Raw genomic sequence first — 15,540 nt, forward strand, 5'->3', positions numbered from 1 at the left:
GCCTATGTGTGTATGTTGATATGAGATACAGCATTCGGTGAGTGTATGTATGGTCCATCAAGAGTGAATATCAGTGTTTATAATACATTAATGTGTGTGTGTGTGCGTGCGACAGAGGGGGAGAGTCGTGACTTGTGATGGATGATGGAGAGGGTAGATAATGGCATCTTGTGAAGAAACACAATTCTCACTTTTCCTCCCCCTTCATTTCATCTTCCATCCCAGCCCCCCCCCCCCTCCCTCTTCCCACTCCCCTTTATAGTCAACCCTTTTCTCTTCCTCTTTTACCCTTCCAACAAATATGTTCTTCCTCACTACCTCTCTCCCTCAATTACACCTTCTCTCTTCCCCCTTTCCCATTGGCCAAAAACTGGTTGAGTCAAAGTGGTTTCCCCATCATTTCAACCCCAAAAATCAATGTTATGATGTTGAATCTATTTAGAAAACTCATTGGATTTGCAAAATGTCATCAACGTAAGGGCATTTAGGTTTTTAACTTTGAACCTAAATCCAATGACATGCTGACATTTTTGGTTAATTTCACATTGAATTTACGATAGTTGACAACTCTATCAAATGTAAATCAAAACTAGATGTTGAACTGACATCTGTGCCCAGTGTGTTCTCTCCTCACACACTGAGAAACAACTCTGCCTCTACCACTCTTACTCCCCCTCTCCTCTCCTCCTCTTCTGCTCTCCCTCTCTATAGTTCCTGTACTGGCTAAAGTTGAGCAGGTGTGAATAGCAATGTTGATTTGCAGTCTGGTATCTCATCAGTGGGAGGCAGGTCATTGATGTGATTGTGTCTGTGTCCCTACTGTCTCCGCACAAACATCTTCCTCCTCTCTTGTTCCAGATGACGTGAACCACAATTATAGTTAGATTCATTTATATACAGACATGCTCAAATTCAGATTCCACGCACACATACGCTGATATAATGCAGACTGTGTGTCGTTCTTTCTCACACTCAAAAACAATGACTTTGGTGTGTATTTCTTATTTTTTTCCTTTTGTTTATATATAGTTGTTCCTGTCAAAACCAGCACTGGACCTAGATCCACTTCTGTGCACAGGGTTTTGTTTTATTTTTTACACTGAAAAACAATATTTGGTGTACTGGACCAAAGTGGACGACAGAGTACATATTGAAAAGTTTCGTTCCAAACGCTATGTATCCATTTTCAGAAATGTTGGTAAATTAGCTTTTATTGTTGAAAGAAATAATGAAAGGTGTGTTTTTACATGATCTAATCATGGCATGGGGTTGTTCAATGACAGGCATATAACTGTATTTGTTTCAAATCTATCACTTGATGGTTTCATTTCAGAGAGACAAATAATGTTTGTTTTTTTAAAAGCTCCTCACTCTCAGATAAATAAGTAGTACTGCTAGGTTTTACCCAGACAAATGTAACAAATAACTACACTTTCAATAAGAGATGTACAAATTATACATTTCTATTATCAATATTTAAAAATATAATTTAAAATTCTAATTAAATTGAGTAATATGAGATCTGTATGTAAAACATTTGACATTTGTCATTTAGTAGATGCTCTTATCCAGAGTGACTTACAGTAAGTGGGTTCATAAGGTACTGTAGCTAGGTGAGACCACCACATATCACAATCAAATATACAGGATACTAACATTCTATTCCAGCTAAACAATGGATATACAGTATAGTGTTTGTCCCCCCCCCTCAAAAAAAACATTTTCATACACATCTAAAATCTGTGAATGAAAAATCTGAGAACAATAATAATTTACACACACATGAAGGTAAGCAATAATTTCTGATTAAAAAACACATTGTGGAAAAAGTGTGGATATATCATTTTAGAAATAAACTTTAATGCTGAACTGTAGAGAAGGTAAGACAATCACAAGTATCAAGTTACTGATGGCTGCCAAGTCTAACTTCAAGGGACCCACAATTCACTGGGTTCATTTGGTAGACAACTAACAGCCAAACAAACACAGAGCAAGATGCTCATGCACCCTGGCCTCAACATGCACCCTGGTCTCAACACGTACCCTGGCCTCAACACGTACCCTGGCCTCAACACGCACCCTGGCCTCAACACGCACCCTGGCCTCAACACGCACCCTGGCCTCAACATGCACCCTGGTCTCAACACGTACCCTGGCCTCAACACGCACCCTGGCCTCAACACGCACCCTGGCCTCAACATGCACCCTGGCCTCAACACGCACCCTGGCCTCAACACGCACCCTGGCCTCAACACGCACCCTGGCCTCAACACGCACCCTGGCTGCCCTCTTTCCAAATCTTTGACCTCTCTGCTCACTTTCCTGAGGCAAAACAAAGAAAGAGAGTGTCTGTGTGTGTGTTGTCTCACTCCACTGTAGTGAAAAGCCAGTCTCAGACTGATCAAACTTCTGAAAGCTGGGATAGCGATCTTTGTGAATTGATACTCAATATCTCCTCTGAGAGTTTAAAACTTTGGCTCTGATGTCTTTAACAGCCTTTTCTTCTATTGCTAAGTGTTTTTTACGTGCTTGTGAATTTATCACATACTGTGGTGTGTGTGTGTGTGTGTGTGTGTGTGTGTGTGTCTGTGTCTGTGTGTGTGTGTGTGTGTGTGTCTGTGTGTGTGTGTGTGTGTGTGTGTGTGTGTGTGTGTGTGTGTGTGTGTGTGTGTGTGTGTGTGTGTGTGTGTGTGTGTGTGTGTGTGTGTGTGTGTGTGTGTGTCTGTGTGTGTGTGTGTGTGCTCCCAGCTCTCACTGTCTCACGTCAGAATTGGACGTCCATCCATGTTCCACGTCATATATTCCATGTCATATTTTGAAGTTGTTCCAAACGTCAGCATTCAAAGTGTTTAAGGTTAAGTTTAGGATATTAACTCAGCATTATTAAGGATTGGCATTAACTCGGAATGGTTAAGGTTTGGGATAGACTTAAAACAAAAATATCAAAAAACACTTTCTACCTATAAATTCAAACTTGCAACCTTTGGAATCAGAGGCAGATGCTTACGTCTATCCACCATCCCCATCGCCCTAGCAAATATGAAACCTACTTGAAGGTAACAGCATTCACTGTTACCCCTAGTGACCAGCTTCCACATCATCTCCTGATGTCCTCAGACATGGATGGACGTGGAATACTGACTTGTACCACGGGTGACCTGGCTGGTATGTGTGTCCTCACAACCAGTCCTGCAGAATGTCTATTCCTGCCTGTCTAAATGCTCTTCCATGCCATTTCCATCCCTCTTTCTTCCTTCTCCCCCTTTTTCTGCATCTTTATCTACCCCTCTCCCCTCCCTTTGCACACTCCCCCATCCTCTCTCTCTCCCTCCCTCCCTCTCTCCTCTCCTCATCCTCTCTCTTCATCTTCCTACCTCTCCCTCCCTTTCGCCTCCCCTACTCCCTATCGATCCATCCAAAGTCATGAGTCACAGAGCAAAATCATCTCCCTGATGGATGGGTGTCAGAAATCAATCCAAAGAACTTTAGGAAAGAACGACAGACTGAAAGAAGAGCATCTCAAAAGAGACAGAACCCTTTGTCTTATCTCAGTGTTGTAATCATGGATTCCATCTTCTGTCTCATCCACTCCCTCCCTCCCTCTTCCTCTCCTCCTTTTCTATTGCCAGGCAGGCTGAGGCTCCACTGGGTGAAAAGGAAGAGAGGAAGACAGGGCAAAAGGGAAAGAGAGACCAAGACCCAGAGATACACTGACAGAGAAACAGAGAGAGAGCCTCAGTGTTCCCTAACTCTGTAAAGGTAAGGGTAGCAGAGGAGACATATAAGAGGCAGTGTGTTTAGGAGAGCCCAGGGCATTTGGGCTGCGTTACCCCTTTAGCCCTCTAGTGGGTGCCCTCGCCCATATCAGGCCTGAAGGGACATGGCCATCTGAAAGACTCTTCTCTCTACCACCTTCCACCACTCCCTCTATCAGTCTCTTTTTTTCAACAACGTAACTCTAATCAACTCTCGTTGCCATGGAGAAGACATACTCCCTCACAGCCCACTACGATGAGTTCCAGGAGGTCAAGTATGGTGGTCGCTATAGCAGCGGCACCCTTAGCAACGGCATGAGCCTGCACTTGGGCGGGAGCCTAGACCGAAATATTGGGCGTGGCCGAGGCAAAGGGGGCGGGGCCAGTGATCGGAGTCGGGACCTGAGTGGCATCAACAGAGGACAGGGCCTTCCTCGTTGGAGCCGCAGGGAGATCTGCCTGCTCTCTGCTCTGGTGTTTGCTGTGGGGATATGTGTCATCCTGGGCAGCATGCTGGCACTTAAATACATCTCCCTGGACTTCCAGCAAGAGGCGCACTGCAGACAGGACTGCCAGAAGAAACGCTCGTTAGTCCGCGCCGCACGCTTCATCCAGGCCAACATCGACCCCACCATCCAGCCCTGCCAGGATTTCTACAGCTTTGCATGTGGCGGCTGGCTACAGCGCCATGGCATCCCAGAGGACAAGCTGAGCTATGGCATCATCACCGCCATCGGAGAACACAACGAGGAGAAGCTACAACGTCTCCTGCTGGAGCCAGTGCACCGGCACACCGTGGACTCGGCGGAACGCAAGGTGAAAGAGTTCTACCGCTCCTGTGTGAACATCCAGGAGATTGACAAGCTGGGGTCGGGACCCATGACGGAGGTGATTGACAGCTGTGGTGGGTGGGACCTGGTTGGAGTGCCCTCTGGTGGTGCGGGGTGGGAGAGCAGTACTGCACCAGCCAGACCAGACTTTAACGAGTTGCTCTATAGGACCCAGGGGGTGTACAGCACTGCGGTCTTCTTCTCTCTGACTGTCAACGTGGACGATAAGAACTCCTCACGCAACGCTATCAGGGTAAGAGTGTCTCTGTCAGAGTGTCTCTCTGCGTGTGTGAACACCTTACTGTTTATCATCTGACTGATATACCATCTGTTTACTTACATGTCTGTGTTGATTACACATGTCCATATGTGTTCCCTTGACTGTGATCGTATGTGTGTATTTGTAGATTGATCAGGAGGGGCTCACACTGCCTGAGAGGACTCTGTACCTGGGGCAGGATGAGGACAGTGTGAAGGTAAAGGATTACCCCCTCTTTCTATCCACCACTCCATCTCTCCATCTGTTCACTTATCGACCAATTCCTTTCTTCTCCATCCATCCACCTGTTTGTTCCTGTCATCTCTGTTCCCTTTGTTATCCTGTCTGCTCTGCCACATGTCACACTGCTGTCCATTGACCATTAATGATGATGTCATGGACAGATCCTGGCGGCTTACAAGGCCCTGATGGAGCGCCTGCTAAGCATGCTGGGGGCTCACAATGCCACTCAGAAGTCCAAAGAGATCCTACAGCTGGAAACACTCCTAGCCAACGTAAGTATGTGTGTGTGTGTTTGGTGTGTATTTGTGTGTGTGCATGTCTATATGTGTGTGTGTTTGTGCGTGTGTGTGTGTGTGCATGTCTATATGTGTGAGTGTTTGTGCGTGCGTGTGCACGTCTATATGTGTGTGTGTTTGTGCGTGTGTGTGTGTGTGTGTGCATGTCTATATGCGTGTGTTCAGTTGTAATGTTTTTTCCCCTCTGTTTCAGATTACTGTGTCTGAGTATGATGAACAGAGAAAGGACATCAACACTATGTACAACCGCATCACCCTGAGACAACTACAGCGCATCGCTCCTAGTGTGAGTACCACACACACACACACACACACACACACACACACACACACACACACACACACACACACACACACACACACATCTGTGTTGTGTGTGTGTGTGTGGGCAGAAGTGTGATGGATTAAGAGCTGATCTCCAGCAGAGCATTGTGAAGTGTGTGAAGTGTGTGTGTAAGGCGGGGGGCCATTCTAGGCCCCGTGAACCTCTCATACCCACGCCTCCGTGGCTCAGCGAAGCTGTCCGCCTTCCGGGGATAGAGGGAGACCAACGGGGGGCTATGGAAGGAAGGAGAAAGAGGGTAGAGGAAGGGAGAGGACGGGATAAATAGGGCTCGACGGGGGACTTCAGAAGGAGGACGGGGGGACTGATGGGGGGCATATGGGATGAATCTGGGGGAAAGAGGGACTGAGGGGGTAGAGAAAGAGGGAGGAGAGGGGGAAGACAGGAGGGGAGAGCCGTAAGATGACTTGGACAGCAGCAGGAAACTGATGGAGGATTCAGAGCTGCTCCATCACTTCTGATTGGAGAAGAAGGGAGGGGAGTGAATGGGGGAATGGACATGGACAGAGAGAGAGATAAATGAAGTGAGCTTCACTAGCATCACTGATAAAACGAGAGAAAGAAACATGAGAGAAAAAGAAAGAAAGAATGAATGAAAGAAATGCGAAAGATTACTAAAAAGGTGCAAATGGAGAGTGAGAGATTATTTTCCTGCTGTAGCAAACTGGTTTAAATTAAGATCCTACATCAGAACGTCAATTACGTTCATACTGATTTATCCCTCTCCCTCTTTCACTCTCTCTTTTCTGCTATCCCACTATTGCCTGTTAATAATAGTGGGAGATTATGAGACAATTTGGGATTACAGGGATGCTGTATGGTCAGTAGTTAAAGAGGAACTTTGTGTTGTGGATGACCTAAGTTATGAGCAGGGTTTCATTTATGGCTTTACCTTCTTGTTATCCTCTATACAGTGCCTTGCGAAAGTATACGGCCCCCTTGAACTTTGCGACTTTTTGCCACATTTCAGGCTTCAAACATAAAGATATAAAACTGTATTTTTTTGTGAAGAATCAACAACAAGTGGGACACAATCATGAAGTGGAACGACATTTATTGGATATTTCAAACTTTTTGAACAAAAACTGAAAAATTGGGCGTGCAAAATTATTCAGCCCCTTTACTTTCAGTGCAGCAAACTCTCTCCAGATGTTCAGTGAGGATCTCTGAATGATCCAATGTTGACCTAAATGACTAATGATGATAAATACAATCCACCTGTGTGTAATCAAGTCTCTGTATAAATGCACCTGCACTGTGATAGTCTCAGAGGTCCGTTAAAAGTGCAGAGAGCATCATGAAGAACAAGGAACACACCAGGAAGGTCCGAGATACTGTTGTGAAGAAGTTTAAAGCCGGATTTGGATACAAAAAGATTTACCAAGCTTTAAACATCCCAAGGAGCACTGTGCAAGCGATAATATTGAAATGGAAGGAGTATCAGACCACTGCAAATCTACCAAGACCTGGCCGTCCCTCTAAACTTTCAGCTCATACAAGGAGAAGACTGATCAGAGATGCAGCCAAGAGGCCCATGATCACTCTGGATGAACTGCAGAGATCTACAGCTGAGGTGGGAGACTGTCCATAGGACAACAATCACAGTCGTATATTGCACAAATCTGGCTTTTATGGAAGAGTGGCAAGAAGAAAGCCATTTCTTAAAGATATCCATAAAAAGTGTAGTTTAAAGTTTGCCACAAGCCACCTGGGAGACACACCAAACATGTGGAAGAAGGTGCTCTGGTCAGATGAAACCAAAATTGAACTTTTTGGCAACAATGCAAAACGTTATGTTTGGCGTAAAAGCAACACAGCGCATCACCCTGAACACACCATCCCCACTGTCAAACATGGTGGTGGCAGCATCATGGTTTGGGCCTGCTGTTCTTCAGCAGGGACAGGGAAGATGGTTAAAATTGATGGGAAGATGGATGGAGCCAAATACAGGACCATTCTGGAAGAAAACCTGATGGAGTCTGCAAAAGACCTGAGACTGGGACGGAGATTTGTCTTCCAACAAGACAATGATCCAAAACATAAAGCAAAATCTACAATGGAATGGTTCAAAAATAAACATATCCAGGTGTTAGAATGGCCAAGTCAAAGTCCAGACCTGAATCCAATCGAGAATCTGTGGAAAGAACTGAAAACTGCTGTTCACAAATGCTCTCCATCCAACCTCACTGAGCTCGAGCTGTTTTGCAAGGAGGAATGGGAAAAATTTTCAGTCTCTCGATGTGCAAAACTGATAGAGACATACCCCAAGCGACTTACAGCTGTAATCGCAGCAAAAGGTGGCGCTACAAAGTATTAACTTAAGGGGGCTGAATAATTTTGCACGCCCAATTTTTCAGTTTTTGATTTGTTAAAAAAGTTTGAAATATCCAATAAATGTCGTTCCACTTCATGATTGTGTCCCACTTGTTGTTGATTCTTCACAAAAAAATACAGTTTTATATCTTTATGTTTGAAGCCTGAAATGTGGCAAAAGGTCGCAAAGTTCAAGGGGGCCGAATACTTTCGCAAGGCACTGTATATCTTTGATATTGTGGAGGCAGTATTTGCACTTTCCTTACTGGTACAATAAAGGTTTGTTGGAATCCCCCTTTCATCAGAGCAGGGTGACAACAATCCTGTTTCCTTATCTTGTGTTGTGGAAATTCCCACCAGGGACAATATTAAATTTACCATCTCCATCTCTTCATTCAAAGACTCAATCATAGGCACTCTTACTGACAGTTGTTGCTGCTTTGTGTGATGTATTGTTGTCTCTAACTTCTTGCCCTTTGTGTTGTTGTCTGTGCCAAATAATGTGTGTACCATGTTTTGTGCTGTCACGTGTTGCTACTGTACCATGTTGTTGTCATGTTGTGTTGCTGCCATGCTATGTCTTTGATCTCTCTTTATGTAGTGTTGTGGTGTTTCTCTTGTTGTGATGTGTGTTTTGTTCTATATTAAAATGTTTAATCCCAAGCCCCATCCCTGCAGGAGGCATTTTGCCTTTTGGTAGGCTGTTGTTGTAAATAAGAATTTATTCCTAACTGACTTGCCTAGTTAAATAAAGGTTAAATAAAAAATTCAATACAATCATTTTTTTATCAGCAAGCTGGAGAGGTTCCAACAAACTTAATGAAACCAAGTAGTACACGTCGGTCAGGAGATCCGCCAGGGCAGTCCTGTTAGTTCTCTTATATACTGCTTACACAGACAAATTATATTTGCATGATTTACATGATTCATTATTCATAATTAATTCATGATTAACGTTTGGTTCCTGCATGTAGCCAACCAATACCTCACAAGGCTTCTTATTTCCAAGCTGAGACCTTGAAACTGAGACACTCTTTTTGGTCCTCAAAGCAATGTTCTGGGCTTACTGCCAAATTGCTTATACTGATAGTGAGGATTCCTCGCAGACACAATCAATCGGTCACTTGCATGAACACAATTTAATTGGTTATTAGAAAAGCACAAACAAAATTTTCTCTCACACTTGTTAAAACCTAAAACCTCTACTCTCCTATCCCTCCACTCCTCTCCCCCTTCCTCTCCTCTCCTCTTCCTGCCCTCTCCTCTCCCCCTTCCTCTGCTCTCCTCTTCCTGCCCTCTCCTCTTCCTCTCCTCTCCCCTTCCTCTCCTCTTCCTGCCCTCTCCTCTTCCTCAACTCTCCCCCTTCCTGCCCTCTCCTCTCCCCCTTCCTCTCCTCTCCCCCTTCCTCTCCTCTCCCCCTTCCTGCCCTCTTCCTCTTCCTCTCCTCTCCCTCTTCCTCTCCTCTTCAGCTGCATTGGAAACGTTTGTTGGACAGAATTTTCCATGATAACTTCTCTGAGGATGAAGAGATCGTGGTGTTGGCTACTGACTACATGGAGAAAGTCTCTGAGATCATCAAGACCACCTCCAAAAGGTGAGAAAGGGAGGGTGGGAGGAGAGGGAGAGGGATGGAGAAGGGTGGATGAGAGGAGGGAGGAGGAGAAGGGTGGATGAGAGGAGGGAGGAGGAGGAGGGTGGATGAGAGGAGGGAGGAGGGTGAATGGGAGGAGGAGGAGGAGGGGTGAATGAGAGGAGGGTGGATGAGAGGAGGGAGGAGGAGGAGGGTGGATGAGAGGAGGAGGAGGGTGAATAAGAGAGGGAGGAGGGTGGATGAGAGGAGGGAGGATGGTGGATGAGAGGAGAGGAATGAGAGGAGGGAGAAGAAGAATGGGAGGAGGGTGAATGAGAGGAGGGAGGAGGGTGGATGAGAGGAGGGTGGATGAGAGGAGGGAGGAGAGTGAATGAGAGGAGGGAGGAGGGTGAATGAGAGGAGGGAGGGAGGGTGGATGAGAGGAGGGAGGAGGGTGAATGAGAGAAGGGGGAGGGTGGATGAGAGGAGGGTGAATGAGAGGAGGAGAGGAGGGGGATGGGTGGATGAGAGGAGGGTGGATGAGAGGAGGGAGGAGGGTGAATGAGAGGAGGGAGGAGGGTGGATGAGAGGAGGGGGAGAAGGGTGAATGAGAGGAGGAGAGGAAGGGTGAATGAGAGGAGGGAGCAGTGTGAATGAGAGGAGGGTGGATGAGGGGAGGGTGGATGAGAGGAGGGAGGAGAGTGAATGAGAGGAGGGAGGAGAGGAATGGATGAGGGAGGAGGGTGGATGAGAGGAGGGAGGAGGGTGAATGAGAGGGAGGGGAGGGTGGATGAGAGGAGGAGGAGAAGGGTGGATGAGAGAGGGAGCAGTGTGAATGAGAGGAGGGAGGAGGGTGGCTGAGAGGAGGAGGAGAAGGGTGGATGAGAGGAGGGAGCAGTGTGAATGAGAGGAGGGAGGAGGGTGGCTGAGAGAGGAGGAGAAGGGTGGATGAGAGGAGGGAGGGAGGGAGGGTGGATGAGAGGAGGGAGGGAGGAGGGTGGATGAGAGGAGGGAGGGAGGAGGGTGGATGAGAGGAGGGAGCAGGGTGAATGAGAGGAGGGAGCAGGGTGAATGAGAGGAGGGAGCAGGGTGAATGAGAGGAGGGAGCAGGGTGAATGAGAGGAGGGAGCAGGGTGAATGAGAAGAGGGAGGAGGGTGGATGAGAGGAGGGAGGAGGGTGGATGAGAGACAGAGGAATAATGTAAAGGTTAGAGAGTTGAATGAAAAATCCAGATGCTTGAGTTTAGTATGTGTATACATTTTTGTAAGAGTTTCTAAATTCCTTTGTGTGGCCTTTACTAGGGCTGTTTCTATACATTGTGTCATATTGAAGTGTCATAGTGTGTATACATTTGTTTTTGAGTGTATCACTGGTGGGTGAACTCTACTGTGGATGATTAGTATCGATCTGGACCCCCTACCTCGACACACACATAGTGTTGTGCTGTCAAGGACAGCTATTGACAGACTCCAGAGGTGGCTGTGGAGGCTAGTGGGAGTCAGGGTGCTCTCCAATACTGACTGGTGTTATACTCTACAGTTCACACCTGTCTGTCTGCCAGTCTGTAGCTGACTCGCTCTCAGTTCATATAATTACAATTCATTTCAATTGATGTCTGTCTGTTTAGCTTTTTTCTCTTCTTTTTCAATACTCTACACCTCAACTTCCTCCCTCCCTCCCTCATCCTTCATACCCCTTCCCTCTCTCTCTCCCTCCAGCTCACCCTCCAGCTCTCCCGCTCTTATCTCCTTTTCTCCTTCTTTCTGATATATCAGTTCTTGAGTGAGATGTTCTTTGAAATGAGAAAAGAGACACACAATGGGGTGAGTGCTCTCATAAAATGGCATGTTATCTAATATCAGATAATGTAATAATAATCTTATCATAATGCTCTTTGCTATAATCACCCTTATTATCATCGCCATGGTGACAACCAGCATTACAGCCAATCCCCTGGAGGCTCCTGAGATTTTCTGTGTCTTTTCTTTTGTTGTTTTTCCCTTCTTTTCTCTACTTCTCTTTCTTTCACCATCTCTCTCTCCCTCCTGGTGATTTCAGTAATAGACAGTCAGTCATGTTCCCTCCTCTCTCTGTTTTCTCCTTCTCCTGCTTCCCTCTTTTTACTGTCTGTTCTTTTTCAATCTGTCCTCTCTCTCTCTTTTTCCAGTCTCGCTCCTCCACTCTGTTTTTCCCTCCGTTGCTGCATCTCTCTTCCCTCGTCATCTTTCCTACGGTCTCTCTTGCTGCTTCTCTCTCATCGCTATCTCATTTATCTATCATTTAGCTTTCATACCTCTCTCTATCATCCCGTGGCTGTTCTCAGTTCTCTCTCTCCCTTTCCTCTGTTCTCTTTTTCCCTACCTCTCTCTCTCCCCTGTTCTCTCTGTTTCTCTGTCTCTCTGAATCACTCCTGCTGAGTCCATTATCTGTGTTTAATCAAAGGTTAGGGTCGCTGTTTCCTCTCTCACACACACACAACACACACACACCACTGGGTGTGGCAGACTCTGTTCCTACCACCACCCACTGTGCACCACTTGTTCATTTGCATAACTGTCGTGAAATGCCCCTGTGCTTCTCAGTATGGGATCTCACCCCCCCAACAACACACACACACAACCAAACATTTTTATTTATTTATTTTATTTCACCTTTATTTAACCAGGTAGGCTAGTTGAGAACAACACATTTACAACTGCGACCTGGCCAAGATAAAGCATAGCAGTGTGAACAGACAACACAGAGTTACACATGGAGTAAACAATTAACAAGTCAATAACACAGTAGAAGAAGAAAAAAAAGAAAAAAAAGAGTCTATATACAATGTGTGCAAAAGGCATGAGGAGGTAGGCGAATAATTACAATTTTACAGATTAACACTGGAGTGATAAATGATCAGATGGTCATGTACAGGTAGAGATACTGGTGTGCAAAAGAGCAGAAAAGTAAATAAATATAAACAGTATGGGGATAAGGTAGGTAAATTGACATTCACACCTACATGAGAGCAATCCCATCGATATAAACACACACACACACACACACACACACATACAGAGGGACACACACACCTATTTGGGACACAAACAGTCCCATTTGGGCCCAACAGGGGGTGAGGCAGTGACAGAGGGGTTTGACAAAGGCCAACCATATGTCTGCCTGCTTTATGGAGCAGCAGAGCTGAGGCCCTGGGAGGTCAATAATGCAGCCCAGAAACAGGCCTTCATCTGGACTCTAAACACACTGGGGTGGGGCCTCCCCATGGGTTACTGCCACTAACACACCACCACAAACTGCCTGGAGAGAGTGGGCGGGCAGACACACACATGTATAAAGTCAGAACATCTGCTGTCTCAGCCACTGCCTGTCACCAAGGGAGCACCCCAAGGCTCGATCCTAGGCCCCATGCTCTTCTCAATTTACATCAACAACATAGCTCAGGCAGTAGGAAGCTCTCACATCCATTTATATGCAGATGATACAGTCTTATACTCAGCTGGCCACTCCCCGGATTTTGTGTTAAACGCTCTACAACAAAGCTTTCTTAGTGTCCAACAAGCTTTCTCTACCTCTGAGGGTTTAGAGCTTGAGGTAGTTACCTCATACAAGTACTTGGGAGTATGGCTAGACGGTACACTGTCCTTCTCTCAGAACATATCAAAGCTGCAGGCTAAAGTTAAATCTAGACTTGGTTTCCTCTATCGTAATCGCTCCTCTTTCACCCCAGCTGCCAAACTAACCCTGATTCAGATGACCATCCTACCCATGCTAGATTATGGAGACGTAATTTATAGATTGGCAGGTAAGGGTGCTCTCGGGCGGCTAGATGTTCTTTACCATTCGGCCATCAGATTTGCCACTAATGCTCCTTATAGGACACATCACTGCACTCTATACTCCTCTGTAAACTGGTAATCTCTGTATACCTGTTGCAAGACCCCCTGGTTAATGCTTTTTTTTTTTTTTTTTACTCTTAGGCCTCACTCCCCCCTATCTGAGATATTTACTGCAGCCCTCATCCTCCACATACAACACCCGTTCGGCCAGTCACATTCTGTTAAAGGTCCACAAAGCACACACATCCCTGGGTGAAGAGATGACTCCGGGATGCTGGCCTTCTAGGCAGAGTTACAAAGAAAAAGCCATATCTCAGACTGGCCAATAAAAATAAAAGATGGGCAAAAAGAATGCAGACAGAGGACCTCTGCCTAGAAGGCCAGCATCCCGGAGTCGCCTCTTCACTGTTGACATTGAGACTGGTGTTTTGCGGGTACTATTCAATGAAGCTGCAAGTTGAGGACTTGTGATGCGTCTGTTTCTCAAACTAGGCACTCTAATATATTTGTCCTCTTGCTCAGTTGTGCACCGGGGCCTCACACTCATCTTTATATTCTGGTTAGGGCCAGTTTGCGCTGTTCTGTGAAGGGAGTAGTACACGTACGATATCTTCTGTTTCTTGGCAATTTCTCGCATGGAATAGCCTTCATTTCTCAGAACAAGAATAGACTGATGAGTTTCAGAAGAAAGTTTTTTGTTTCTGGCCATTTTTATTTTTTACCTTTATTTAACTAGGCAAGTCAGTTAAGAACAAATTCTTATTTTCAATGATGGCCTGTTCAGGGGCAGAACGACAGATTTGTACCTTGTCAGCTCGGGATTTGAACTTGCAAACTTCCGGTTACTAGTCCAACGCTCTAACCACTAGGCTACCCTGCTGCCCCCATTTTGAGCCTGTAATCGAACACACAAATGCTAATCTCCAGACACTCAACTAGTCTAAATAAGGCCAGTTTTCAGCTGTGCAAACATAATTGCAAAAGGGTTTTGTAATGATCAATTAGCCTTTTAAAATGATAAACTTGGATTAGCTAACACAACGTGCCATTGGAACACAGGAGTGATGGTTTCTGATAATGGGCCTCTGTATGCCTATGTAGATATTTCATAAAAAATCTGCCGCTTCCAGCTACCATAGTCATTCACAACATTAACAATGTCTACAATGTCAGATTTCCAAGATGGCGTAGCAGTGCAGACGTGTTTTGTTCGTCCTCTCGTGTACTTTTGTCTTTTTTGTGTATATTTCAATTTATTTTCAATCTCTTCTCCATTTTAGTTCAATTTTACTTTCAGGTAACCTGCCTCACCCAATGTGATACGGAACTGCTATTATTTTACATTTTTAGACCTTATAGCAAGAACCACCTAGCCATCAGAAGCTAATTAGCTACAAGCTATTTAGTCATTGTTAGCCACTGCTAGCGGCCTTTACCAGCCCCTTTTTTTTGCCTGGATAATGCTCGCCAGCCTACCAGTAACAGACTGTCTCTCCACTACAACACCGGATTCCTGCCGTAATCCCTGGACCATTACTCCTGATCTTCACAGCTAGGATAGCACCCGCCGAGTTACCCAGTACCGAAGCTATCCCTGAGGCCCACCTCCCGAACTACTCAGTTGTTCACCCGGACTCCACCCAAACACGGCTAGAACACACTACTCCACCGGATCCTTGCCGTAAGCTCTGGACCTTGGCACCGGATCACCGCTGCTACCGAGTGGCTATAGTGGCCAATGCCCCTGCCCCGAAGCTAGCACCAGTTAGCCGTAAGCCAGGCGCATCTCCCGGCTAGAAAACTAAATTACTACAACTACAATACCTCTTTCGCCATCTGACTTGGATCCTTAGTCGACATGGCGCACCGCCACACCACAACGACTGGTCTGCCGACAAATACTCCATCCGCTGTGCCTTCAACCGGCCTCCGTCGGACGTCAGAGCAGATGCTTCTGATAGCCCCGGGCTACTAACTTTAAACGCCGTGTCGCCCGCGTGCTAGCGTAGTAACAACTGCCCCGCGGCTTCCCTTTTCCATCTATTGCTGTTCATTGGACCCTATGATCACTTGGCTACATAGCTGATGCCTGCT

General features: G+C 45.9%; 1 protein-coding gene across 2 annotated transcripts in view; it reads left to right on the plus strand.

The window, feature by feature from the left end:
- The window catches only part of LOC115115442 (endothelin-converting enzyme-like 1), a 60,274-nt gene that overhangs the window by 2,182 nt on the left and 42,552 nt on the right, over positions 1-15,540 (plus strand). For both annotated transcript variants that reach the window (XM_065024337.1, XM_065024338.1), the window contains exons 2-6: positions 3,630-4,838; positions 4,993-5,061; positions 5,249-5,359; positions 5,577-5,669; positions 9,509-9,633. In XM_065024337.1, the coding sequence (XP_064880409.1) occupies positions 3,978-4,838; positions 4,993-5,061; positions 5,249-5,359; positions 5,577-5,669; positions 9,509-9,633 (1,259 nt within the window). In that variant the 5' untranslated portion in view covers positions 3,630-3,977. The remainder of the gene's footprint in view (positions 1-3,629; positions 4,839-4,992; positions 5,062-5,248; positions 5,360-5,576; positions 5,670-9,508; positions 9,634-15,540) is intronic.

The sequence above is a fragment of the Oncorhynchus nerka genome, linkage group LG11, assembly GCF_034236695.1.
Source record: "Oncorhynchus nerka isolate Pitt River linkage group LG11, Oner_Uvic_2.0, whole genome shotgun sequence".
Classification (NCBI taxonomy): domain Eukaryota; kingdom Metazoa; phylum Chordata; class Actinopteri; order Salmoniformes; family Salmonidae; genus Oncorhynchus; species Oncorhynchus nerka.